Genomic DNA, 26,963 nt, shown 5'->3' on the forward strand with positions numbered 1-26,963 from the left:
GAATAACCAAATAAGATCACATTTCATATTACTGCACAAACTAACCTCACTGAGAAAGAAACAGAATTATTCTCTAAGATACTAAATTCCAGATGACAAAAATCTTCCTATTTTTAAAACAAGGTTCTTGGCCAGGTGCACCAGCCCACGCCTGTAATCCCAGCACTTTGGGAGGCCCAGGCAGGAGGATCACCTGAAGTCAGGAGTTCAAGACCAGCCTGGCCAACATGGGGAAACCCCGTCTCTACTAAAAATACAAAAATTAGCCGGGCGTGGTGGCAGGTGCCTGTAATCCTAGTTACTCGGGAGGCTGAGGCCTGAGAATGGCTTGAACCCAGGAGGTGGAGTTTGCAGTGAACCGAGATCATGCCATTGCACTCCAGCCTGGGGAACAGAGTGAGACTGTGTCTCCAAAAATAAAAATAAAAATAAAATAAAATAAAATAAGGTTCTTTAGCCACACAGCCAAACCACTCAATGACAAAATCCACCATGTTTTGATGCTTGCTCACGCTCAAGTTTTCTATCAAAGCACATTAAGTCACTATATTAAGTCAATGATAATAAATATCATACAAGTGACACGTTTTTTGAGGGCAAAGACTTTGACTACACCCAGCATCTAAAACAGTACCTTGTATCTGGTAGGCATACTCCATGAATATTTGCTGAAAGAATGGCATTCATGACTATCTCATGGACTTCAATGACATATTCCAGGTGCTTCTCACCATTGCTCATATCCACCCATGAAGTCCTCCTTTTTTGGGGAGGTCTCACTTTGTTGCCCAGGCTGGAGTGCACTGGCATGATCTTGGCTCACTGCAACCTCCACCTCCTGGGTTCAAGTGATTCTCCTGCCTCCTGAGTAGCTGGGATTACAGGCATGCACCACCATGCTTGGCTAATTTTTGTATTTTTTGTAGAGATGGGGTTTCACCGTGTTGACCAGGCTGGCCTTGAACTCCTAATCCCAGATGATCCACCCGCCTCAGCCTCTCAAAGTGCTGGAATTACAGGTTACCCAATGGAGTCTTTCAAAATCTCATCACCACCCTCCTCTTCAAAGCCAAGAGAACCCAGGTATAGTATGAAAGTATATCCACTTTAAATGATGTATTAAGATGCTTTCCCCTCAGTATGCAACATTCTAAAGTCAAATAAATCATCAATATTTCAGAAGTCAGTAAATAGCCTTTAATGGAAAAGAAACACAAGTTTCCAGTCATTCAGCAACCCTGTGTGACCTACTAAATTAAGTACAAGATTTCTCAAAGTATATCTAATACAAAAAGTTCTAGACTTCAGAACCTCTTTCTAAATTACAAAAGGGGAGCCAGGGAGGTGTGAAAAATTACAAAAGGGGAGAAGGATGTGAACACGAACCTCTCTGAAGCAGTGAAGTATCTAAAACCAGTCTGTTAGGGGGACAATTTTTTTTTTTTTTTTAGACGGAGTCTTGCTCTGTCGCCCAGGCTGGTTTTTTGTATTTTTTAGTGGAGACGGGGTTTCACCATGTTAGCCAGGATGGTCTCGATCTCCTGACTTCGTGATCCACCCGTCTCGGCCTCCCAAAGTGCTGGGATTACAGGCTTGAGCCACCGCGCCCGGCCCGGGAAAATTTTTTTTAAAGGCATCTAGTTCACCCTCCCACACAAAACAGGAATTCCTCCAATGTCACCAACAGGTGGTCCTGCAGTTTTTGACAAAGAGACAGAACATTTCCCGTATGAGCATTCCCATAACAGAACGCTCATTCTCTCTCAAGTCAACCCATTACCTTCTTCTTTAAATAGGATCTAAAAATACTTCAGCTTTTATGAACTGACTCTTCTTCTGGCCCCAACTTCATCTCAGCATCATGAACATAAAGCTCTTCTAGTCGGGCGTGGTGGCTCATGCCTGTAATCCCCAGCACTTTGGGAGGCTGAGGAGGGTGGATCACGAGGTCAGGAATCCAAGACCAGCCTGGCCAAGATGCTGAAACCCCGTCTCTACTAAATATACAAAAATTAGCTGGGCATGGTGGCAAGCGCCTATAATCCCAGTTACTTCAGAGGCTGAGACAGGAGAATCACTTAAAACCCGGGTGCTAGAGGTTGCAATGAGCCAAGATCAAGCCACTGCACTCCAGCCTGGGCGACAGAGCAAGACTTCGTCTCAAAAAAAAAAAAAACTCTTCTAGCATAAAGACCTAAAAATCACAATGTTTTCAGCTTGCTTTCCCAAACACCCCACCCCTCTCAATTCCAAATCAAGTAGGCAATGAATCAAAGAGATGAAGACATCTCTCCAATAGAATGATGAATCCATTTTCACTAAAAAAAAAAAAAAAAAAAAAAAAAAAAAAAAAAAAAAAAAAAAACCTGAGCACAGAATCATACAACCTTTAGAGTTGGAAAAACCTTAGAACCCTCTAAATTTACTTCCTACCTCCTGTAGTTATCACTTCAGTAACTTCTCTGGGCAGTACATTTGTGGCCTGGAATCTTAAGATGTGGGGAGGTAGGAAGGTACTTTGGCTTGAATGTTAAGTCATTCTGAGTATAGTTTTTGTTTATTATTGATTGTTTTGGCTTTTTTTGAAACAGGCTCTCACTCTGTTGCCCAGGCTGGAGTGCAGTGGCACAATTACAGCTCACTGCAGCCTCAACCTCCCCAGTTCAAGTGACCTTCCCAACTCAGCCTTCCAAGTAGCTGGGACAAGAGGCACATGACACCACGCCCACCCTTGTAGAGACAGGGTTTCACTATGTTGCCCAGGCTGGTCTCAAACCCACATGAGGTTTCACTGTGTTGCCCAGGCTGGACTCCTGCAATCCTCCTGCCTCGGCCTCCCAAAGGGTTAGGATTACAGGTTTGAGCCACCACTCCTGGCCTGAGTACAGTTTTTAAAAGTTGTACATGGATCTTGTAGGTGACATAGTTTGACAGAAGTAGATCAAAAGTAATCTGTATCAATTTCCCTATTTTAAGAAGGTTAGGCCGGGCGCGGTGTTTACTATTACTTCATTGTCTAACACAGTGAAACCCCGTTATACAATTTCCCTATTTTAAGAAGGTTAAATTTGTTACTTACTAGCAATATTTTTAAATGTCTTTTAAAAGATATGAGCTATTAAAAAATACCCAAGTTACTTTCGGGCCCAAAATTGAATAGGTTTTTCAGCTTCTAAAGATCTCTTTCAAGTTTGGCATAGACATGGCTTCACTCAGTCATCCACTCAACAAATACACAGTAAGGGCCTAACTCTAAACTGGACACTGCACTGGGCATTGAGAAGATGGAGAGAAGGAAAGATAAGGTCACTATTCTAAGGGAGCTTTGTTTACAGAAGGCACAATTGCATCATCACACAGAATTACAAATTCAGAAAAGTGCTAGGAAGGCAAAGTACAGGATGCTCTAAGAACACATACACATAATAGGGCCTGTAATCACAGCACTTTGGGAGGCTGAGGCGGGTGAATCACTTGAGGCCAGGAGTTCCAGACCAGCCTGGCCAACATGGCAAAACCCTGTCTCTATTAAAATACAAAAATGAGCCAGGCACAGTGGCGCATGCCTGTAATCCCAGCTACTCAAGAGGCTGAAGCATAAGAATCACTTGGGCCCAGGCAGCAGAGGATGCAGTGAGCCCCCAGCCTGGGTAACAGAGCAAGACTCTGCCTCAAAAAACAAAACAAAACAAAAAACCATGTAATAGAGGAAAACTGTTACACCATGGGGATTCAAAGCAAAATTTCCTGAGGAAGTGATGGTTAAGCTGAGATCTGAATGGAGGCCATTCGTATTTATGTAAAAACAGAGATCCATAAAATGAGAAGAGAGGATTGGTCCAATAAGCCCAGCTACCTTACCTTTGGCATCTTTTATCCTATATCCTAAAAACAACCTTTTTTTTTTTTTTTTTTGAGACAGAGTCTAGCTCTGTCGCCCAGGCTGTAGTACAGCGGTATGATCTCGGCTCACTGCAACCTCCACCTCCCAGGTTCAAGCGATTTTCCCGCCTTGGCCTCCCGAGTAGCTGGGACTATATGTGAGCACCACCACGCCCAGCTAATTTTGTATTTTTAGTAAAGACGGGGTTTTACCATGTTGGCCAGGCTGGTCTCAAACTCCTGATCTCAGGTGACCTACCCGCCTCGGCCTCCCAAAGTGCTGAGATTACAGGCGTGAGCCACGGCGTGCAGCCCCGCTCCCCCTTTTTGTTGTTTTAAAAACAGGGTCTCATTCTGTTGCCCAGGTTGGGGTGCAGTGGCACAATTATAGCTCACTGTAACCTTAACTCTTGGGCTCAAGAGCCCTCCTCAGCTTCCCAAGTAGCTGTGACTACAGGCACATACCACCATGCCCAGCTAATTTTTTTTTTTTTTTTTTTGTAGACACAGGGTATTGATATGTTATCCAGGCTGGTCTCAAACTTCTGGGCTCAAGCGATCCTCCCACCTCAGCCTCCCAAAGTGCTGGGATTACAGGCGTGAGCCACTGCACCAGACCACAACCTCTTTTTTAAAAAAAGAAGAACAAAGTATGTAATAAAGATGTCTGAAAGCTAGTAATTGAAAGTCTTTTGGGGAGAGGGACGGGGTCTTATTTAGCTCTGAATACCTCACATCACCTTGCCTAGTATCGTTACTATCACAGTAGTCACTCAAATCTGGTGAAATGATTAGTGTCAGTATTAAATCAACGTTAATACTGTCTTTAGTTAAATTTGCCAAACTACATCTCCTCACATAAGAAACCCCATTTTAAACTTCCTCAATTGTGAAAAGATGTTTTAATCTACCTCAAGAATTTAATAAAATAATACATGGCAAAATGCCGAGGTAGATTCTATAAGTTCTTGGAATATATGATATCCCTGTGATCAAAAAGCCGGATCAGTCTCTTCTAAGATAGTTTAGACTCAGCTGTGCTTCATTTTCCTTACTATGAGAAAAAGTTCTAACAGGTTTGCATCCCCTCTCTGGCCTCGGTTCTCTGACGAGGGTGAAATAACAAACTCTAAAGTTCCTTCTAACTCCAGACACCTGTAAACCTTTTAAAAGGCTCAAGATTGCAACTCCTTAGCATGAATGTTAGACTACTTCCTCACCTACTCCATTTCCCCAGGACCCCATGTTTTTTCTCAGGAAAGGTAGCACGTAATTCATGATTTAAGTTCTTTAAAACACCTATTTTCTACTCATTTTACACGCAGCTTAAGTTGAATTTATACATCTAAATTAGATCTTCTGAATAATCCAAATAATTATTGTAGGCCGGGCGCGGTGGCTCAAGCCTGTAATCCCAGCACTTTGGGAGGCCGAGACGGGCGGATCACGAGGTCAGGAGATCGAGACCATCCTGGCTAACCCAGTGAAACCCCATCTCTACTAAAAAATACAAAAAACTAGCCGGGCGAGGTGGCAGGCGCCTGTAGTCCCGGCTACTCGGGAGGCTGAGGCAGGAGAATGGCGTAAACCCGGGAGGCGGAGCTTGCAATGAGCTGAGATCCGGCCACTGCACTCCAGCCTGGGCGACAGAGCGAGACTCCGTCTCAAAAAAAAAAAAAAAAAAAAAAAACAGCCAACTGTGCTCTGGGTGTGGTGGGTCACATCTATAACCTCAGCACTTTAGCAGGCTGAGGTGGGAGGATCACTTGAGGCCAGGAGTTCAAGACCAGCCTGGGCAACACGGCAAGACCTCCATCTCTAAAAAACATTTTTTTGTTTTTAATTAGCCAGGCATGGTGGTGCACACCTGTAGTTCCAGCCACTAGGAAGGCTGAAGTGAGATCATCTGAGCCCAGGAGTTTGAGGCTGTAGTGAACTATAAGCATGCCACCGCACTCCAGCCTAGGCAACAGAATGAGATCCTGTCTCTAAAAACAAAAATAAAAACATGTTTAATGGCCATCGGTCAAAAATAGGTTTATAACTACTAACTCTAAAGAGTAAATCTTGGTTTTCCAATTAAGGAAAATTTATTTCCTATATATATATATATATATATATATATATTTTTTTTTTTTTTTTTTTTTTTTTTTTTTTTGAGACGGAGTCTCGCTGTGTCTCCCAGGCTGGAGTGCAGTGGCGTAATCTCGGCTCACTGCAAGCTCCGCCTCCCGGGTTCACGCCATTCTCCCGCCTCAGCCTCCAGAGTAGCTGAGACTACAGGCGCCCGCCACCACGCCCGGCTAGTTTTTTGTATTTTTAGTAGAGACGGGGTTTCACCGTGTTAGCCAGGATAGTCTCGATCTCCTGACCTCGTGATCCACCCGCCTCGGCCTCCCAAAGTGCTGGGATTACAGGCTTGAGCCACTGCGCCCGGCCTATTTCCTATATTTTAAATCAGAAAATAGCCACAAAAAATCACTTACACTCAGAAGTAACAATAAATGCAAACTCATTAATGGAAAAAAAATTTTAAGTTACAATTAAAAGAGAGCAGAAACATCTGCAACATAATGCAAATGTATCTATGATACTACCACATGAAAATGAAATTTGACCCAAAAAAACGTTAAAACACTCAAATTATGCAGGTAAGGGCAATTTACGTATTTCAGATTTATCTTGTTTAAAATAATTTTTTGGTGTAGTTTTAAAAGCCTTGCCTCCTTTTACCCTTCAGGGAATAGCGTCCCACTAAAAGAGAACACTATTGTAACGATACTTTCAGGCAAGAAACTTGTCTTTATGATGTAAACCAGGGCTACCAGATCCAGATAAGGTTTGCCATTAGGATGCTTCAGAAGTAATAACCTTCAAAGAAAAAAAAAATTTAAAGTAATTCCTGCATTAATAATTGCTAGTTAGTGAATTTAGTTTTTAAGCACATTGTATTTTTATATAAATTTTTAAAACTTAAAATTCTAAACTTAATTTCCAGAGACAAAATCAATCCTTTCACTCTGAACATCAAAGTCAAGACGGCAGCTTCTTATTTGACAGTTACTCTTAGTATTTCTTTAACTATATTTTACATCTACTGAGTGTTTCAGAGCCTTAAAATTCATTACGATTATTATATTATTAGTTACAACGTGCACTGTAACATTCCCTTTTTAAAGAGGTGCAAATAGAAGTTAAATAACTTATCCAAGGTCACCCAACAAGTCAGTGACAGTTGGGAGTAGGAGTAAAACTTCAGCCCCTAGACTGAAGACTACTTCAAGCGTTTGCAATTCCAAAAGAGGGAAAAAAAAAAAAAAAAAAAAAAAAAAAAAAAAAAAGGTCAAGCGATTTACCCTCAATAACTTCTAATAGTATACTCTAAATACAGTGGTACACTTATTATCATAAACACTAATAAAAAAGATTCACCGTGAATGAAAGAAACAACTTTGCTACATTTAGATACCACTGTCATTTCCCTAGCTCTTGTAACAAGCGAAAATCCTGCACTGGATCTGGCTATATGAAATCCTAGGGAATGTTCACTCTTCAATATGAACAATTTATTTTCATGCTAACATGCATTTGCGAATTAATCTTTTATCACCTTGTCCTATTTGGAGGTGCTGTGGGATGCATTTATTTCCTCACTCTTCCATAACATCAAGTCAAAGACTACAATCTCAAAACTAAGCAATTCTCAGTGAAAACATAGTTACATAGCCAATGAAAGAAAAGCTCTAATAAATGGCTGCTTTTAAAGAGATACTTTTAAAGGACGCTTACATGCTTCAGAGCATTACTGGTAACTCGCCCGCCAAGAAGGATGGTCCCTTTAAAGTAGCCTTTAAGGCATTATCCCTCCCCGTTTGGGACACAGTCTGACTTGTTGGACAAGACTAATCTGGGCACTCTCACACACAACCCCTCTGAACCAGCTTAGTTCATTGCAAACATCATTTCAACTGTAGTACTCAGCCCTTCGCATACTACAAGGGACAAGATGACTCTCCTTAACAGTCTTTCAGAACGTCCCCTCGGCGGACACTGACAGCCGACCTCCCGCGGATGTTTTTGGAAATAGAAATGTTAACACCAGGAGAGGCTCCTAGGAAGTGTCAGTGCGGCAGCAGGTGGAGTAGCCCTGCGTGCCGAGCAGGTTCTTTCTGACCTAGTCTCAGTCTCCGGCTTCCCGGCCCCAGTTCCGCCTAACAGAGATCTTGTTAAGCCGTCTTGCGCCCCTGTTCTCTAACCCAGGGCGAGACTTCCAACCCTCCAGGGAGGCGAGGCAATCGAAGCAGACAAGACGGCCACCCCATCTCTTCCGGGGACTCGCAGGCCCGCTCCCTGGCCATGTCAGAGCCTGATGGACCAGGCTGGAGGGGACGCAGCCGGCTCCCCTGGGAGCCTCCCAGCCAGAACCCCGCGTCCCACGGTTCCTTTCCACAGCCCCCACCCCTTCGAAACGCCACCGCCACCACCCTCCTTACTCCTGAATCCCCTCTCCTCAGGAGTACCCCAGTGGAGGGAGTTACCGGCCCACTCAAAAGTAAGAGCGACGGCCACCCCTCTCGGTCACCCTGGCCCCACTGTCACCGCCCTGCTCCCGCCTCTGCCTACGCCGCTGGCTGACCCCGGTGACGCCCGGGTCGGTACCTTGCGGACCCCCTTGTAGATATAGAAGTAGAGCTCCCGGCCCACATTGAAGCAGAGGCGGTCGCCGTTGCCAGACTGGTCGTTGAGGTTTACGAAGGAGACGCGGACAGGGTTGGATCCCTGCGAGTTGAAGGGCACCCGGTTGGGCCGGCTGTACTCCGAGTGTGGCAGCAGCTTGTACAGACCTTCCCGGGTGGTGAATTGGGTCTTAATCTCGTTCATCTCCTTCCCTCCTCCCTCCGTCGCCATCTTGGAAAGCAGCGTTCATCCTGCCCTAAGTGCCCGGATCACGCCCACCGCGCAGGCGCTGTTCTCGGTGCTCCCTCTTCCCCCACCCCTTGCCTTTTCCTTGTCGCCCCTCCCACCCGCGGGCCAGCCCCGCGAAGGCGGGCCGAAGGGAAGGGGCGGGCTTGTTTACGGCCCGACTGCGCAGGCGTGCTCACCTGGCGTGCTCCACCCGGCTTGGCGTCCGCAGGCTCCTCCCCCGGGCGTGGCCTCCGGGCGGCCCGGCTGCTTCCCAGGTGATGTTGGTTCTAGCCGGTGGGGTCTAGTTGACGGTTCCGCAGCCACTAGGACCAACGGAAAGCCGATCAGGGGGAACCGCGGCGGGGCTGGTGTCAGGAGCCTGAGGTGAACTTGAGGGTGCTTCCTCAGCGGTCTCCCCCCCTGCCCTGAGGGGCGCCGGGACCCCAAAGAGCGGAGGAAGAGCGCCACCCCGACTGCCACCGCTTCGGGGCCAGCACGCGGGGTACCCTACAGGGAGCGCGGATGCCCCTGTGTTCGGGCGGGGACGGCTCCACCCCTCCTGGGCCCTCCCTTCGGGACGGGGACTGTCCCGCCCAGAGAGAGTGCTGACTACCCGCGCGACCGTCTTGATCCCCGGTCAGGAAGCAAGCCCCTTGGAAGCCTCCTCGCCGCCGTTTCTGAGAAGGTACCGAAGGACTCAAGATTTACGCTTCACTATGTTTTATTTCAGGCCGGGTAGGGGGAGAGAAGAATGTGGTACAGCATGAATATCCTAATTCCTATGTGTGGTGAGCACTGGCGGCCTCCGCTTCTTAGCGGAGGTTTGTCCTTTCCAACTGTTCAGAGACACGCGGCGGGGAAGCGCTCTGGGAACCGGGGACTGAATCTATGCAGGATTCACTTCTTTTGCTCAGTAGTTTACGAAGAGCTCTTAATAAAATTTAAGGTAATTGGTTTTTTTTTCCAGAAGCCTCAGGTGGAGTCAGTGAGATTATTTACTAGGAGATCCATAGGGATAGTTGTATGCATGTAATGTACAGGGTCTAGATTTGTAAGAACGGGCACACGTGTCAAAGTAAGATTAAACAATCACTATTTTATACCTGGGTTTCTTGGCATGTTGCACCAGAATAGGAAAGTTTCTAAAGTGACAGAAACATTCTAATAGAATTCCAGGGAGGAGGGAAGCCAACATCTGTAACACCAAGAATCAACTATTCCTGAAAGTTCAAATTATATCTTGAGGGACACAAAAGAAGTGAATGGAGGGAATTTCTAAAGTAGGAGGAATCTAAATCATAAACATCTTCTGTATTATAAAGCAAATAGATACCAATAGAAACTGTGCCAATGATGTAATAATACATTTGCATTGTGTTGGAAAAAAAAGAAAAAAAAGCACTGAAGTCCTACTTAATTAATAGAGCCTTAGAAATGCTTAAAATTTTTTCTTAGAATTGTTTCGATGTTATCCGACTTTCCCTAAAAGTCAAATCGAGATCAGAAATCTTAATACACCAAGGTATGTTCTGTGGTTCCCATGGCTAGATCCCAAACTCCATAACTGTGCTATTTTACATTGAAAACACATATTTTACAATAATCAACCTGAAGGATAGTGACATCTTGAATCTTCTAAAAATAATTTATCTGTATTTCCTAATTATCAAGAGGAAAAAAGTGTAATAATATTTTGGGGGGAAAAGGCCAGGCGCAGTGGCTCACACCTGTAATCCCAGCACTTTGGGAGGCTGAGGTCAGGAGATCAAGACCATCCTGGCTAACATGGTGAAACCCCGTCTCTACTAAAAACACAAAAAAATTAGCCGGGCATGGTGGCAGGGGCCTGTAGTCCCAGCTACTTGGGAGGCAGAGGTAGGAGAATGGCGTGAACCCGGGAGGCGGAGCTTGCAGTGAGCCGAGATTGCGCCACTGCACGCCAACCTGGGCAACAGAGCCAGACTCTGTCTCAAAATATATATATATATATATATATATATGTGTGTGTGTGTGTATATATATATATATGTGTGTGTGTATATATATATGTGTGTGTATATATATATATGTGTGTGTGTGTGTGTATATATATATATATGTGTGTATATATATATGGGGGAAAAAAACCCAGTAAGCAAAAGTTAAAACAAAATTTTGTATTATTCCTTAATTAACCACAACATTCTATTTCCCATAATACCTATGTAATCTAAGCATTCTATCAAGATTTACCGTATATAAATTCAACATTTTATTATAATCACAGTAATAGACTATTCACTTTGTCTCATGCATAGCCTTTGGGTTTTTTTTCTTTTTTTTTTGGACGGAGCCTTGCTCTGTTACCAGGCTGGAGTGCAGTGATGTGATCTCAGCTCACTGCAACCTCTGCCTCCCAGGTTCAAGTGATCCTCCTGCTTCAGCCTCCCGAGTAGCTCAGACTACAGATGTGCACCACCATGCCCAACTAATTTTTGTATTTTTGGTAGAGATGAGGTTTTACCATGTTGGCCAAGATAGTCTTGACCTCTTGATCTTGTGATCTGCCCTCCTTGGCCTCCCAAAGTGCTGGGATTACAGGCATGAGCCACTGTACCCGACCCCACGCATAGCCTTTGAATAATCTCTGTTTTTATTCTTTTTCTCTCGTAGCTTTCTTCCCCCATATTCAAAGATTCAATAAGTAACACCCAAAACTAAATAACTAGGCCTGAATGGCCAGGCATGTTGGCTCATGCCTGTAATCCCAGCACTTTGGGAGGCCGAGGCGGGCAGATCACGAGGTCAGGAGTATGAGATCGCCTGGCCAACATGATGAAACCCCATCTCTACTAAAAATACAAAAATTAGCCAGGCGTGGTGACACATGTCTGTAATCCCAGCTGCTCGGGAGGCTGAGGCAAGAGAATTGCTTGAACCCAGGAGGTGGAGGTTGCAATGAGCCGAGATCTCACCACTGCACTCCAGCCTGGGCGACAGAACGAGACTCCATCTCGGGAAATAAATAAATAAGTAGATAATAAATAAACGGGCCTGACCTAATTTTATTTCTGATTTTCAATTTCAAACCGGGAATTTATTTTTATTTTTATTTTTTTTTTTTATTTATTTTTTTTTTTGAGACGGAGTCTGGCTCTGTCACCCAGGCTGGAGTGCAGTGGCGCGATCTTGGCTCACTGCAAGCTCCGCCTCCCGGGTTTACGCCATTCTCCTGCCTCAGCCTCCCGAGTAGCTGGGACTACAGGCGCCCGCCACCTCGCCCGGCTAGTTTTTTGTATTTTTTAGTAGAGACGGGGTTTCACCGTGTTAGCCAGGATGGTCTCGATCTCCTGACCTCGTGATCCGCCCGTCTCGGCCTCCCAAAGTGCTGGGATTACAGGCTTGAGCCACCGCGCCCGGCCAAAAGCGAGACAATTTTATTTTTATTTTTTTTTTTTTTGTGGTAGAGTCTCACTCTGTTGCCCAGGCTTCAGTGCAGTGGCACAGTCTCAGCTCACCTCTCCACCTCCCAGGTTCAAGCGATTCTCCTGCCCCAGCCTCCCAAGTAGCTGGGATTACAGGCGCATGCCACCACACCCAGCTAATTTTTGTGTTTTTAGTAGAAACAGGGTTTCACCATGTTGGCCAGGCTGGTCTCAAACTCCTGACCTCAGGTGATCCACCCACCTCAGCTTCCCAAAGTGCTAGGATTACAGGTGTAAGGCACCGCACCCAGCCTCAAACTGGATATTTCTTTTTTCTTCTTCTTTCTTTGTTTTTTTTTTTTTTTTTTTTTTTTTTTTTTTTTGAGAGAAGTCTTGCTCTTGTCCCCCAGGCTTGAGTGCAATGGCTCGATCTCAACTCACTGCAACCTCTGCCTCCTGGATTCAAATGATTCTTATGCCTCTGCCTCCCAAGTAGCTGGGATTAAGGCACCCGCCACCAAGCCCGGCTAATTTTTGTATTTTTTAGTACAGACGGGGTTTCACCATGTTGGCCAGGCTGGTCTCGAACTCCTGACCTCAGGTGATCCACCCGCCTCGGCCTCTCAAAGGGCTGGGATTACAGGCGTGAGCCACTGCACCCGGCCTAAACCAGGTATTTCTTTTTTTTTTTTTTTTGAGACGGAGTCTCGCTCTGTCACCCAGGCTGGAGTGCAGTGGCCGGATCTCAGCTCACTGCAAGCTCCGCCTCCCAGGTTCACGCCATTCTCCTGCCTCAGCCTCCCGAGTAGCTGGGACTACAGGTGCCCGCCACCTCGCCCGGCTAGATTTTTGTATTTTTTTTAGTAGAGACGAGGTTTCACCGTGTTAGCCAGGATGGTCTCGATCTCCTGACCTTGTGATCCGCCCGTCTCGGCCTCCCAAAGTGCTGGGATTACAGGCTTGAGCCACCGTGCCCAGCCTTTTTTTTTTTTTTTTTTTTTTTGAGACAGAGTCTCACTCTTGCCCAGGCTGGAGTGCAGTGGCATGATCTCGGCTCACCACAACCTCTACCTCCTGGGTTCAAGCGAGTCTCAGCCTCCTGAAGAGCTGGGACTACAGGCGTGTGCCACCACGCCGGGCTATTTTTTTTGTATTTTTAGCAGAGATGGGGTTTCACCATGCTGGTCAGGCTAGTCTTGAACTCCTGACCTCGTGATCCACCTGCCTTGGCCTCCCAAAGTGCTGGGATTACAGGCATGAGCTACCGCGCCCAGCCCAAACCTGGTATTTCTAAATAAATTCATCAGTCTCTAAACTTTATCAGTTATTTTTTCAGTTCAAACTTGAATCATTTTAATGGTTTTGTGAATTAATTCCTTCTAAACAACTACCAAAGTAATTTTTCTAAAAACAGTGCTTTAGGCATTACATATTCTATTATCCAAAAACTTTCAATTATTTGAAATACCCACACAGTTTAAGTCATACACCAGTACTTCTCAGCCTGTTTCTTACCTACTGCATAAATCCTCCATTCCAGTCAGACGGTTCTGCTGTCATCCTTTTTTTTTTTTTTTTTTTTGAGACAGAGCCTTGCTCTGTCGCCCAAGCTGGAGCATAGTAGCTCAATCTCAGCTCTCTGCAACCTCCACCTCCTAGGCCCTGGCAAACCTCCCAAGTAGCTGGGACTAGAGGCATGTGCCACCATGCCCAGCTAATTTTTGTATTTTTTGTAGAGACGGGGTTTGTTTTTTTTTTTTTTGAGACACGTCTCACTCTGTTGCCCATGCTGGAGTGCAGTGGTGCAATCTCGGTTCACTGCAACCTCTGTCTCCTGGGTTTGAGCAATTCTCCTGCCTCAGCCTCCCAAGTAGCTGGGACTACAGGCACCCGCCACCATGCATGGCGAATTTTTGTATTTTTAGTAGAGACAGGGTTTCACCATGTCAGCCAGGCAGGCCTCAAACTCCTGAGCTCAAGCAATCCACCCACCTCTGCCTCCCAAAATTCAAGGCATGAGGCACCATGCCCAACCTGCTGTCATCCTTAGCTATGTCGCTTGCTTGAGATGACCTTCCCCTGACTGCCCCCCTTTCACCTTCACAGCGTATTATTTAAGAACTAGTTAAGGCCGGGCGTGGTGGCTCATGCCTATAATCCCAGCACTTTTGGAGGCTGAGGCGGGCGATCACCTGAGTTCGGGAGTTTGAGACCAGCCTGACCAACATGGAGAAACCCTGTCTCTACTACAAATAAAAAATTAGCCAGGCGTGGTGGCATATGCCTATAATCCCAGCTACTAGGGAGACTGAGGCAGGAGAATCACTTGAACCTGGGAGGCAGAGGTTGCGGTGAGCCAAGATCACACCATTGCACTCCAGCCTGGGCAACAAGAGCAAAACTCCGTCTCGGGGAAAAAAAAAAAAAAAAAAAAAAAGAACTAGTTTAAATCCCATTTTCACCAAGCCCTGGGTGATAAAACCATATTTGAAACCAAGGATTCTTAACTCGGGACCCATAGCTGGCTTCAGGGAATGTTTGAACTCCCTATAATTGTGTTCAAAATTTTGTGTACATATTCATTATATCATTAGAGTCTTATCAACATGTGCTAATTATCTTGTATTGTTTTGTTTTGAGATGGAGTTTTGCTCTTGTTGCCCAGGCTGGAGTGCAGTGACATGATCTTGGCTCACTGCAACCTCCGCCTCCCGGGTTCAAGCGATTCTCCTGCCTCAGCTTCCTGAGTAGCTGGGACTACAGGCATCTGCCACCGCGCCCGGCTGATTTTTGTGTTGTTAGTAGAGACGGGGTTTCACCATGTTGGCCAAACTGGTCTTGAACTCGTGACCTCAGATGATCCACCCACCTCAGCCTCCCAAAGTGCTGGGATTACTGGCCTGAGCCACTGCGCCTAGCGCCTACCCCTCCACCATTTTTTCCTTTTTTTTTTTTTTTGAGACAGAGTCTGGCCCTATGGCCCAGGCTGGAGTGCAGTGGCACGATCTCAGCTCACTGCAACCTCCATGTTCCAGGTTCAAGCAATTCTCCTGCCTCAGCCTCCTGAGTAGCTGGAATTACAGGTGCGTGCCACCAAGCCAGGCTAAATTCTTTTGTATTTTTAGTAGAGACAGGGCTTTGCCATTTGGCCAGGTTGGTCTCGAACTCCTGACCTCAGTTGATCTGCCTGCCTCAGCCTCCCAGAGTGCTGAGATTACAGGCATGAGCCACCACGCCCAGCCCCCTTGTATTGATATTTATATTTTTTACATATATGCTCCCTTTTATCCAGATTGTATGCACACTTAAGCATAGTAGTAACCTCATTAAAATTCTCTGTAGTCTCAATTTTTTTCTTTTTCCTTTTTTTAGAGACAGGGTCTCACTATGTTGCCTGGGCAGGAAGTACAGTGGTACCGGCCTGGCTCATTGCAGCCTTAACCTTCCAGGCTCAAGCCAGCCTCCTGAGTAGCTGGGACTACGGGAATGTACCACCATGCCCAGCTAATTTTAAATTTTTTTCTTTTTTTGAGACTGTCTTGCTCTTTTGTCAGGCCGGAGTGCAGTGGCATGATCTCCACTCACTGCAACCTCCACCTCCCAGGTTCAAGCAATCCTCCTGCCTCAGCTTCTCGAGTAGCTGGGACTACAGGTGTGCGCCACCATGCCCAGCTAATTTTTGTACTTTTAGTAGAGATGGGGTTTCACCATGTTGGCCAGGATGGTCTCGATCTCTTGACCTTGTGATCTGCCTGTCTCGGCCTCCCAAAGTGTTGAGATTACAGGCGTGAGCCACCATGCCCGGCCATTTTTAAATTTTTTATAAAGACAGAACCTCACTATGTTGCCCAAGCTAGTCTTGAACTCCTGGACTCAAGTAATCCTCCTGCCTCAGCGTCACAAAGTGTTGTGATTACAGGTATGAGCCAGCACAGCCAGCCTGTATTCTGAAATTTTTGAGTGACTACATTTGCTACATTGTTGTAACTTTCGGGATGCATCAGTAGACAAAAATTCCTCACTCATGAATTCCATGTTCTTGTAGGGAGAAGACAAAGAATAAGCAATAACAGAAAGGCAATAAACACAACTAAGTACATCGTGTAGTGATTAGCAGTAGGAAAAAAGTAGGTCAGGGTAAAAGAGAGATTGAGAATATGTCAGGTAATTTGCAGTTTCAAATATGTTGGTCAAAATAAGACTCTGAGACAGTGACATTTCTGTAAAGACTTGAAAGAAGTAAGGAGGTGGGCCATGGGAAGAACTGGTAAAAGAGTGGACCAAGCACAGGAAAAAAACCACAGCAGAGGCCCCCAAGGCAGAAGTGTGCCTAGTGTGTTCAGGGAATAGTAAGAAGGCCATTGTGGCTGGAGCAGAGTGAGCAGGGAAACCATTGCAGGGTTTAAGAATTTATGTGTTTGCTGGTTTGAGAATAGATTTAAGGAAGCAAGAGTAGAGCAGAGGCCAGGCGCGGTGGCTCACGCCTGTAATCCCAGCACTTTGGGAGGCCGAGGCGGGCGGATCACAAAGTCAGGAGATCCAGACCACAGTGAAACCCAGTCTCTACTAAAAATACAAAAAATTAGCCGGGCGTGGTGGCGGGCACCTGTAGTCCCAGCTACTCGCGAGGCTGAGGCAGGAGAATGGCGCAAACCCGGGAGGCGGAGCTTGCAGTGAGCCGAGATCGCGCCACTGCACTCCAGCCTGGGCGACAGAGCAAGACTCCGTCTCAAAAAAAAAAAAAAAAAAAAAAAAAAGTAGAACAGGAAGGTCACTAAGGAAGCTAACTGTAGTAATCCAGGCCACAGGTGCCAGAAACTTGGACTAGGTAGCAATTGAGATGAAAAGAGGCTGCAGAGTCCTACATATACTCTGAAGGTAAAGCTAAGAGGATTTCCCAGCAGATGGGATGTGGCTTGTGGGAGAAATGAAGGAGTCAGGAATGACTCCAAAGTAGACATTAGCAACTGGACGATGGAAATGCCATTAACAGAGATGAGGAAGGCTGAGGAGGAGCACGTTTTGAAAGGAAGATCAGGAATTCCATTTTCACATATTGGGTATGAGATACCAGACATTCAGAGGGAATGTCCAGAAGGCAGTTGAATAATCAAGTCTGGAAGGAGGTCTGAGCTGCCTAGCTGTATTCTGCAGTTATCAGCAAATAGGTAGTATTTAAAGCCTGGATAGGCTGGGCATGGTGGCTTATGCCTGTAACCCCAATACCTTGGGTGGCTGAGGCAAGAGAATCACTTGAACCCAGAAGTTCAAAACCAGCCTGGGCAATATGGCGAGACCTTGTCTCTACAAAAACATTTAAAAATTAGCCTGGTGTGGTGGTGTATTCCAGCAGTCCTAGGAGGCTGAGGCAGGAGGATCACTTGAGCCCAAGAGGTTGAGGCTACAGTGAACTGTGATTATACCACTACATTCCAGCCTGGGCAACAGAGGGAGACCCTGTCTCAAAAAACAAAAATTAACTCAAAATGGATTAAAGACCTAAATGGAAGAACTAAAACTATAAAACTGGAGCTATGATCACACTACTGCACACCAGCCTGAGCAACATAGCAAGACCCTGTCAAAAAAAGAGAATGGACAAAGGATCTGAATAGACATTTCTGCAAAGAAGTTACACAAATGGCCAGTGAGCACGTGGAAAGATTCACAACATTATTAGCAATAAAGTAAATGCAAATTAAAACCACAAGGAGCTATCACTTCATATACACTAGGATGGCTATAATCAAAAAGATAAATAATAACAGGTGTTGGTGAGAATGTGGAGAAATTTAAACCCCCATATACTGCAGATAGGAAGGAAAAGTAATACAGTCAATATGGAAAATAGTCTGGCAGTTCCTTAAAAGTTTCAACAGTTACCATAGGACCCAGCAATTCCAATCACATGTATATACCCAAGAGATATCAAAACATATTCGCACGGCCAGGCATGGTAGCTCACATCTGTAATCCCAACATTTTGGGAGGCCGAGGTGGGTGGATCATGAGGTCAAGAGTTCAAGACCAGCCTGACCAACATGGTGAAACTGCGTCTGTACTAAAAATACAAAAATTAGCCGGATGTGGTGGTGCACGCCTGTAATCCCAGGTACTCAGGAGGCTGAGGCAGGAGAATCACTTGAACCTGGGAGGCAGAGGTTATGGTGAGCCGAAATCACACCATTGCTCTCCAGCCTGGATGACAGAGCGAGACTCCGTCTCAAAAAAAAAAAAAAAAATTCACACAAAAACTTATACGTGAATGTTCACAGCAGCATTATTGAAAATAGTCAAAAAGTGGAAACAAACCACATGACCATCAACTAATGAATGGATAAACAAAATGTGGTATATCCATACAATGGAATATTAATCAGCTATGATAGAAGGGAATGTAGTGGCTAGGTATGGTGGCTCACGCCTATAATCCTAGCACTTTGGGAGGTCGAGGTGGGCGGATCATGAGGTCAGGAGATCGAGACCGCCCTGGCTAACACGATGAAACCCCGTCTCTACTAAAAATACAAAAAATTAGCCAGGCATGGTGGCGGGCACCTGTAGTCCCAGCTACTCGGGAGGCTGAGGCAGGAGAATGGCATGAACCTGGGAAGCGGAGCTTGCAGTGAGCCGAGATCACGCCACTGCACTCTAGCCTGGGTGACAGAGCGAGACTCCGTCTCAAAAAAAAAAAAAAAAATTAGCCGAGAATGGTGGCATGCACCTGTAATTCTAGCGACTCAGGAGGCTGAGGCAGGAGAATTGCTTGAACCCAGAAGGCAGAGGCTGCAGTGAGCTGAGATCGAGCCACTGCACTTCAGGCTGGGTGACAGAGCAAGAGTCCGTCTCAAAAAAGAAAGAAAAAAGAAAGAAAGAAAGGAAGAAAGAAAGGAAGGAAGGAAGGAAGGAAGGAAGGAAGGAAGGAAGGAAGGAAGGAAGGAACTATAGAGACAGAAAGATTCATGGTAGCCTAGGGATGGGAAAATCACAGGGAAGGAATCATGACTGCTAATGAGACCAGGGTTTCTTTTAGAGGTGATAGTTGCACAGTTCTGAATATACCAAAAACCACTGAATTATAGTCGTTGGGTGAGTTATATGTGCAGTTAAAAAAAAATCAAAACTGACTAGGCGCGGTGGCTCATACCTGTAATCCCAGCACTTTGGGAGGCCGAGGTGGGTGGATCACGAGGTCAACAGATCGGGACCATCCTGGCCAACATGGTGAAACCCCATCTCTACTAAAAATACAAAAAATTAGCCACGCATGGTGGCAGGCACCTGTAATCCCAGCTACTTGGGAGGCTGAGGCAGGAGAATCACTTGAACCCGGGAGGTGGAGCTTGCAGTGAGCCAAGATCGCGCCATTGCACTCCAGCCTGGGCAAAAAGAGTGAAACTCTTTCTCAAAAAAAAAAAAAAAAATTAAAATTAGCTGGGCAAGCGTGGTGGCACACACCTGTAGTAATCTCAGGAGGCTGAGACAGGAGAATTGCTTGAACCCTGGAGGCAGAGGTTGCAGTGAGCTGAGATCGCGCCACTGCACTCCAGCCTGGGCGACAGAGTGAGACTCCGTCTCAAAAAAGAAAAAAAAATCAAAACTAGAGCCACTCTATCTATAGTACTCAATTTATTTTTCAAACAGCTGCTAAATTATCCAGACATAACTACTTATTAGGTTGTTTGAACTGTACCTGATAAATGGAACTGTTAGATTTTTCTATTGGTCCAGGGAGTGTCATAAAGAAATTCTGAAACACTAAGGGCTCTGAGAACCAAGAAAACTTGGGAATCATCGTAAGGCATAAACCTTTCTCATTTCTTACCTTCCAACTTATACCTCCCTTCTTATCTCTCTCTGAACCCATTCTTACTCTTCTAGGTTAAAAGAAGAAGAAGTACCTCTTCTCTTCTTTTCTTTTCTTTTTTTTAAGATGGAGTCTCGCTACATGGCCGTGGCTGGAATGCAGTGGCATCATCTCAGCTCACTGTAACCTCTGCCTCCTGGGTTCAAGCAATTCAGCTGTCTCAGCTTCCCGAGTAGCTGGGACTACAGGCATGTACCACCATACCCGGCTAATTTTTTTTTTTTTTTTCCCAAGACGGAGTTTCACTCTTATTGCCCAGGTTGGAGTGCAATGGCGTGATCTTGGCTTACTGCAACCTCTGCCTCCTGGGTTCAAGAAATCTCCTGCCTCAGCCTCCTGAGTAGCTGGGATTACAGGCACCTGCCACCATGCCCAGCTAATTTTTTGTATTTTTAGTAGAGACGGGGTTTCATCATGTTGGCCAGGCTGGTCTCGAACTCCTGACTTCAGGTGATCCACCCACCTCGGCCTCCCAAAGTGCTGAGATTACAGGTGTGAGCCACCACTCCCGTCCTAATTTTTTTTTTTTTTTTTTTTGAGACGGAGTTTCGCTTTTGTTGCCCAGGCTGGAGTGCAATGGCTCGATCTCGGCTCACCGCAACCTCCACCTCCTGGGTTCAAGCGATTCTCCTGCCTCAGTTTTCTGAGTAACTGGGATTATAAGCATGGGCCACCATGCCCGGCTAATTTTTTTTTGTATTTTTAGTAGAGACGGGGTTTCTCCATGTTGGTCAGGCTGGTCTTAAACTCCCAACCTCAGGTGATCCGCCCACCTCAGCCTCCCAAAGTGCTGGGATTACAGGCTTGAGCCACTGCTCCCAGCCCTGTCCTAATTTTTGTATTTTTGGTAGAGATGGGGTTTCACCATGTTGATCAGGCTGGTCTTGAACTGCTGACCTCAAGTGATCCACCGGCCTCTGCCTCCCAAAGTGCTGGCATTACAAGTGTGAGCCACCATGCCCAGCTACCTCTTTTCAAGATCAATTTCTTCACTATGCTCACATTGTAACAAATTCCTGGTCTCCTCTAGGACACCCTGCTCCAGCAGCAAGTTACTGTTTGTCCTGGGCAAACTGCCGCACTGCACTGCCTCCTCTCATGTAGTGTAAGTCTGCTGAGCAAGGAGGAGAGCAGCACAGAGGAACCAACGGTCATTTCTGCTTGAGAGTTTGGCAGCGTGCTAGTGATTGTCAATAGGATTGCTTCTTTCTCCAATTGAAAACAAAACACGGCTGGTGTGGTGGCTCACACCTATAATCCCAACACTTTGGGAGGCCGAGGCGAGAGGATAGCTAGAGCCCAAGAGTTCACAACCAACCTGGCAACATAGCAAGGTCCTGTCTCCATAAAAAAAAGATTAGCCAGGCATGGCGACACATACTTGTAATCCCAGCTACTCAGGAGGCTGAGGTGGGAGGATCGCTTGAGCCCAGAAAGTCAAGGCTTCAGTGAGCTGTCTTCGCAACACTGCATTCCAGCCTGGGCCACAGAGCAAGACGTTGTCTCAAAAATATATATATAGGCCAGGCGCGGTGGTTCACGCCTGTAATCCCAGCACTTTGGGAGGCTGAGGCGGGCAGATCACGAGGTCAGGAGATCAAGACCATCCTAGCTAAGACAGTGAAACCCCATCTCTACTAAAAATATAAAAAATTAGCCGGGCATGGTGGCAGGCACCTATAGTCCCAGCTACTTGGGAGGCTGAGGCAGGAGAATGGCATGAACCCGGGAGGCGGAGCTTGCAGTGAGTTGAGATGGTCCCACTGCACTGTAGCCTGGGCAACAGAGCGAGACTCTGTCTCAAAAAAAAAAAAAAATGTATGTATGTATGTGTGTATATATATATGAAATAAAACAAAACACCTCTGCCTTTTGCTTACTGTCTCCAGTCCCAGCCTTGAGTCACAGCTGTCTCCTACCCCCTCAGATAAATATAACTCCATGTGTGCTATTTTAATTATCTTAGACTCTAGGGTTAAGACTGAAATGTGGGTTCCAAACCGTAGTAATAAAGGGAAAATACAGGAAGAAAATAAGAGAATTAACTGTGATAAGGCTGGGACATTCTGCCACAGTCGCAGAACTAATTGAATTATTAGAGTATGTTAGAACTGAACTCAAATTAGGACAGAACTCATGGTAGCTTTGTTTTTCATTGTTAAGCTCCTCCAGTAAGAAGTAAAACAACAGCTTATCCAAGCAGCCTAATAAGCATTGTGGGTTTTATCTTTGCAAAGATTAGAGCAAGGACGTTCAAGCTTAATAGCCTCAATAACAGTTTCTTTTTTCTGTCTGAGATCCTGAAACAGGAACGATGAGATTTTTAAAAGAGCTAGTGTGCTATATGTAAAGAAAAAATTAACATTTTACTTACATATAATGAGAAGTACTTCTTGAGAGGAGGCTATGAAGAGGTGATTTAAAAAAGAAAAGAAAAGAAAAAAGTACTTCTCACTCTCTGAAGAGCCTCATCAGCATTATTGGCCTGTTGAGACGCAGCCAGTAAAGCTGAGTGATTTTTAGCCATAGATTGCTGTAAAGTAGTAGTCGGGGCCTGTGGCAGGGGTAAGATTCATTTGTTAATTTAAAAATTCATTTTAGGAGTTACTGTTTGGGAAAACAAAAACAGTTTATGATATTAAAAGAATCTAGTTGGCCGGGCGCAGTGGCTCACGCCTGTATTCCCAGCACTTTGGGAGGCCGAGGCAGGCGGATCACAAGGTCAGGAGATCAAGACCATCCTGGCTAACAAGGTGAAACCCCATCTCTACTAAAAATACAAAAACAAAATTAGCCAGCCGTGGTGGCGCGCGCCTATAGTCCCAGCTACTCGGGAGGCTGAGGCGAGAGAATGGTGTGAACTCGGGAGGTGGAGCTTGCAGTGAGCCGAGGTTGCTCTGCTGCACTCCAGCCTGGGTGACAGAGGGAGACTTCGTCTCAAAAAAAGAAAAGAATCTAGTCGAGGATGCAGTCTGTATCTACCCATTTAGACTCTGAGTTTATTGAGAGGAGGAGCCATTCTTTTTACACTTTAAGAATCCCCTAAGATATTGCTAAGCACGTGGTAAATAATCAACACATACTGAATTGGATTTCTAGTTTGTTCCTCTTCCATATTCTTCATATTTTTGCCTTTTTTTTCTCTTTTCCTGGTGTTTCCATTTCCACTTGTCCCCTTACTGAGTTATGGTAACTTGTAGTTCCTCATATCTGTCACACCTGTGCTTGCATGCCTTTGCATAAGTGAGATTCCCTTTCCTCTCTGTTCATCAGAGGGAATAGAAGGCCACTCATCCGAGAAGACTTCACTCCAAAAATCACTCCTGCCTGGTATGCTCTCTGCTTATTCATCCCTCACTTTTCAACTTAAAGGCTGCTTTCTCAGAGAGGCTTTCCCTGAGGCCCCAAATGTAAGTTATGTCACCTTATTTTCTTATGGAATTATTTCCTGTATAGCACTTAGCACCATTTCTAATAATATATAGATCATACACACACACATATTTATATGTTTTCTTAAATAAAAACCACCTCACCCAGTAGACCATAAGCTCTTTGAGAAGAGGAGTCCTACGTTTCTTTGTTTGGCATCTTGTTTATAGATTGGGGCCTGACATTCAATAGGTACTCAATACATGCTTGCCAAATGAGTGACTCACCTCCTTTGAGAAACATTCTCTTTCAGCACCTTATGTTAATACTTAACTTTATTATGACATTTATTACATTGCTGTCTCATCTCACTAGGTTGTTAGCTACACACGATTGCAGTTCATAGACTTGAAAACATGCTCATGCATGCTTTCTTTTTTTATACCTTCCCCCTGAGGTTAAACTCTGCCTTAGGTCACATTACTCATGCTTTCAGATAGCTCTACTTCTAGCTTTCTGAAGAGCGGGGTGGGGGGTGTTCAGCCCCTTGTTTATTTTATATATTTGGCTTTCAGGTAAATATCTACTTATCATGCCCGTTGTTCACTCACTTCCTTAGTCCCAGCTCATTCTGCTTCCTTCTTCCTAAAAAATAGCAAAAACAAAACACTCCTGTCCTTGGAGAATAATTTTTGCATATGGTCACATTTCAGTTGAGTAGGATAGAATATTGAATTTGCTGGACAAGTTTTAACATTGCAAGAATTATCAACTGGGTTTTTATTGTGGCTCTAGATCTGTTTGTTGGGATAAGAAAAGATTATGAGGTTAGGCACAGTGGCTCGTGCCTGTAATCCCAGCATTTTGGGAGGCTGAGGCAGTCAGATCACTTGAGCCCAGGAGTTGGAGACCAGCCTGGGCAACACAAGGAGCCCCCATCTCTACAAAAAATTTAAAAAATTAACCAGATATGGTGATACATGGCTATGGTCCCAGCTACTCAGGAGGCTGAGATGGGAGGAAGGCTTGAACCCAGGAGTTTGAGGCTTCAGTGAGCTGTGATCACACCACTGAACTCCAGGCTGGGCAACAGAGTGAGACTGCATCTCAAAAAAATAAAGATTATGAATATAGGCATTGAATGATTTTTCTTTTTACCATGTCTTTCTCATCTATAGCAATACTTTATAGCTTGTTAGTGCTCGATAACTATTTAGTGGATTGAATATATACTCAAAAAAGAGCGCTGGACTTAAGATCAAAAGACATGACATAAATTCTATTCATGATCCCATTATTTAATATTGTGACAGTATAGTACATAGGAGTTTTAAATGAAATTATTATTTCTATACGATTATATGTTGGAAATCTAAGAGGATCAACTGAAAAACTGTGAGGAACAACAGGAAGCCAAGCATGGTGGCGTGCACCTGTAACTCCAGCTAACCAGGAGGCTGTGGCAGGAGATTGCTTGAGGCCAGGAGTTCAGGTTTACATTGTGAGTCATGATAGCGCCACTGCACTCCAGCCTGGGGAATGTAGCTAGACTCCCATCTCTAAAACAGAAAAAAAGAAACAACAGACAATGTAATATAGCAGATTTAAAAATTAGTGTTCAGGCCAGGCACAGTGGTTCACACCTGTAATCTCAGCACTTTGGGAAGCCAAGGTGGGCAGATCACCTGAGGTCAGGAGTTCGAGACCAGCCTGGCCAACATGGTAAAACCCCACCTCTACTAAAAATACAAAAATTAGCTGGGCGTGGTGGCGAGTATCTGTAATCCCAGCTATGTGGGAGGCTGAGGCAAGAGAATCACTTGAACCCGGGAGGCAGAGGTTGCAGTGAGCCAAGATCATGCCATTGTATTCCAGCCTGGACAACAGAGTGATACTCCATCTCAAAAAAAAAAAAAAAAAAAGATTAGCATTCAAACATCAATAACTTTCTCTACTTTCTCTGTCAAATAGTAACTAATTAAGTATAATGGAAGAAAATGTCACATTCACAATAACAAAATAAGATAAATAGGCTGCATGTGGTAACTCCCGCCTGTAATCCCAGCATTTTGGGAGGCAAAGGCCAGGAGTTCATTACCAGCCTGGACAACAGAGGGAGGCCCCATCTCTACAAAAAATTTAAACATTAGCCAGGTGTGGTGGCACACACCTGTAGTCCCAGCGTCTCAGGAGGCTGAGGTAGGATAATTGCCTGAGCCCAGGAGGTTGAGGCTGCAGTAAGCCATGTTCACACCCCTGCACTCTAGCCTGGGTGGCAGAATGAGACCCTATCTCAAAAAAAAAAAAACAAAAACAAAAAACTCATGGTTGCTAGTATACATCTCACAGGGAAGTGGGGTGCCTTTAAATTGCATTGACTGCAGTGTGAATGGTGCCCACTGAGATGAGCCACACAGTTTATCTGAATATATTTAGAAAATGTTCATATGTTCATAAACTGTCTGGACATAGTGGCTCATGCCTGTAATCCCAGTACTGTAGGAGACCAAGGCGGGAGGATCCCTTGAAACTAGGAGTTTAAGACCAGCCTGGACAACATAGTGAGATGCAATCTCTTAAAAAAAAAAAAAACCCGCAAAGTTTTTAGAAACTACTTGAAGAACACTGTTAAATTCTGAAAAAACGAAATAATTAAAACAACTCATTCTTAGGTAACAAGACTCAACATTGTAGAAATGACAGGGGTTGCTTTGATTTGTTTTGTTTTGAGACAGAGTCTCGCCCTGTCGCCCCGGCTGGATTGTGGTGGTGAGATTTCCGCTCACTGCAAGCTCCGCGTCCCAGGTTCATGCCTTTCTCCTGCCTCAACCTCCCAGGTAGCTGGGACCACAGGCGCCCACCACCATGCCCGGCTAATTTTTTGTATTTTTAGTAGAGAAGGGGTTTCACCGTGTTAGCCAGGATCGTCTCCATCTCCTGACGTCGTGATCCACCCGCCTCAGCCTCCCAAAGTGCTGGGATTACAAGCGTGAGCCACTGCGCCCGGCCTTGTTTTTCTTTTTTTAGACGGAGTATCACTCTGTCGCCCAGACTGGAGTGCAGTGGTTGTGATCTTGGCTCACTGCTGCCTCCCAGGTTCAAACAATTCTGCCTAACCCTCTCAAGTAGCTGGGATTACAGGGGCCCACCACCACACTCGGCTGATTTTTTGTGTTTTTAATAGAAACGGGGTTTCACTGTGTTCGTCAGGCTGGTCTCGAACTCCTGACCTCAAGTGATCCACCCACCTTGGCCTCCCAAAGTACTGGGATTACAGGCATGAGCCACTGTGTCTGGCCAAAACGACAGTTCTCTCTGGATCAGTGTGTAAGTTGAATTCAGGCCAAATCAAAATCAACAGAATTTTATTTACAATTTGTCAGAATTATTCTAAGTTTCATTTGGAATAAGCCTTTAAGAATCACTCTGAAAAAGAAAGAGTATTGGCCGGGCACGGTGGCTCATGCCTGTAATACTGGCACTTAGGGAGGCCGAGGCGGGTGGATCACCTGACGTGACGTCAGGAGTTTGAG

The 26,963-nt window shown here is 45.3% G+C and overlaps 2 protein-coding genes across 18 annotated transcripts in view; one reads left to right on the plus strand and one right to left on the minus strand.

Moving 5' to 3' along the window:
* The window catches only part of WDR20 (WD repeat domain 20), an 89,255-nt gene extending 80,360 nt beyond the window's left edge, over positions 1 to 8,895 (minus strand). For 3 of the 17 annotated variants that reach the window (XR_007727183.1, XM_050796706.1, XM_050796708.1), the window contains exon 1: positions 8,542 to 8,854. Coding sequence is in view for 14 of the 17 variants with exons in the window: in XM_050796706.1 (XP_050652663.1) it covers positions 8,542 to 8,790 (249 nt within the window). In the remaining 3 variants the exon portion in view is untranslated. Of the gene's footprint in view, positions 1 to 8,541 lie in introns of all 17 variants that reach the window. The other 14 variants (XM_050796690.1, XM_050796692.1, XM_050796698.1 and 11 more) reach the window with 7 other exon arrangements.
* A 170-nt stretch (positions 8,896 to 9,065) lies between these two features.
* Positions 9,066 to 26,963, plus strand: part of LOC126959115 (uncharacterized) — a 37,983-nt gene continuing 20,085 nt past the window's right edge. The window contains exons 1-2 of the mRNA XM_050798067.1: positions 9,066 to 9,081; positions 9,172 to 9,472. Of these exons, the coding sequence (XP_050654024.1) occupies positions 9,066 to 9,081; positions 9,172 to 9,472 (317 nt within the window). The remainder of the gene's footprint in view (positions 9,082 to 9,171; positions 9,473 to 26,963) is intronic.

This window comes from Macaca thibetana, chromosome 7 (assembly GCF_024542745.1).
Source record: "Macaca thibetana thibetana isolate TM-01 chromosome 7, ASM2454274v1, whole genome shotgun sequence".
Taxonomy (NCBI): Eukaryota; Metazoa; Chordata; class Mammalia; order Primates; family Cercopithecidae; genus Macaca; species Macaca thibetana.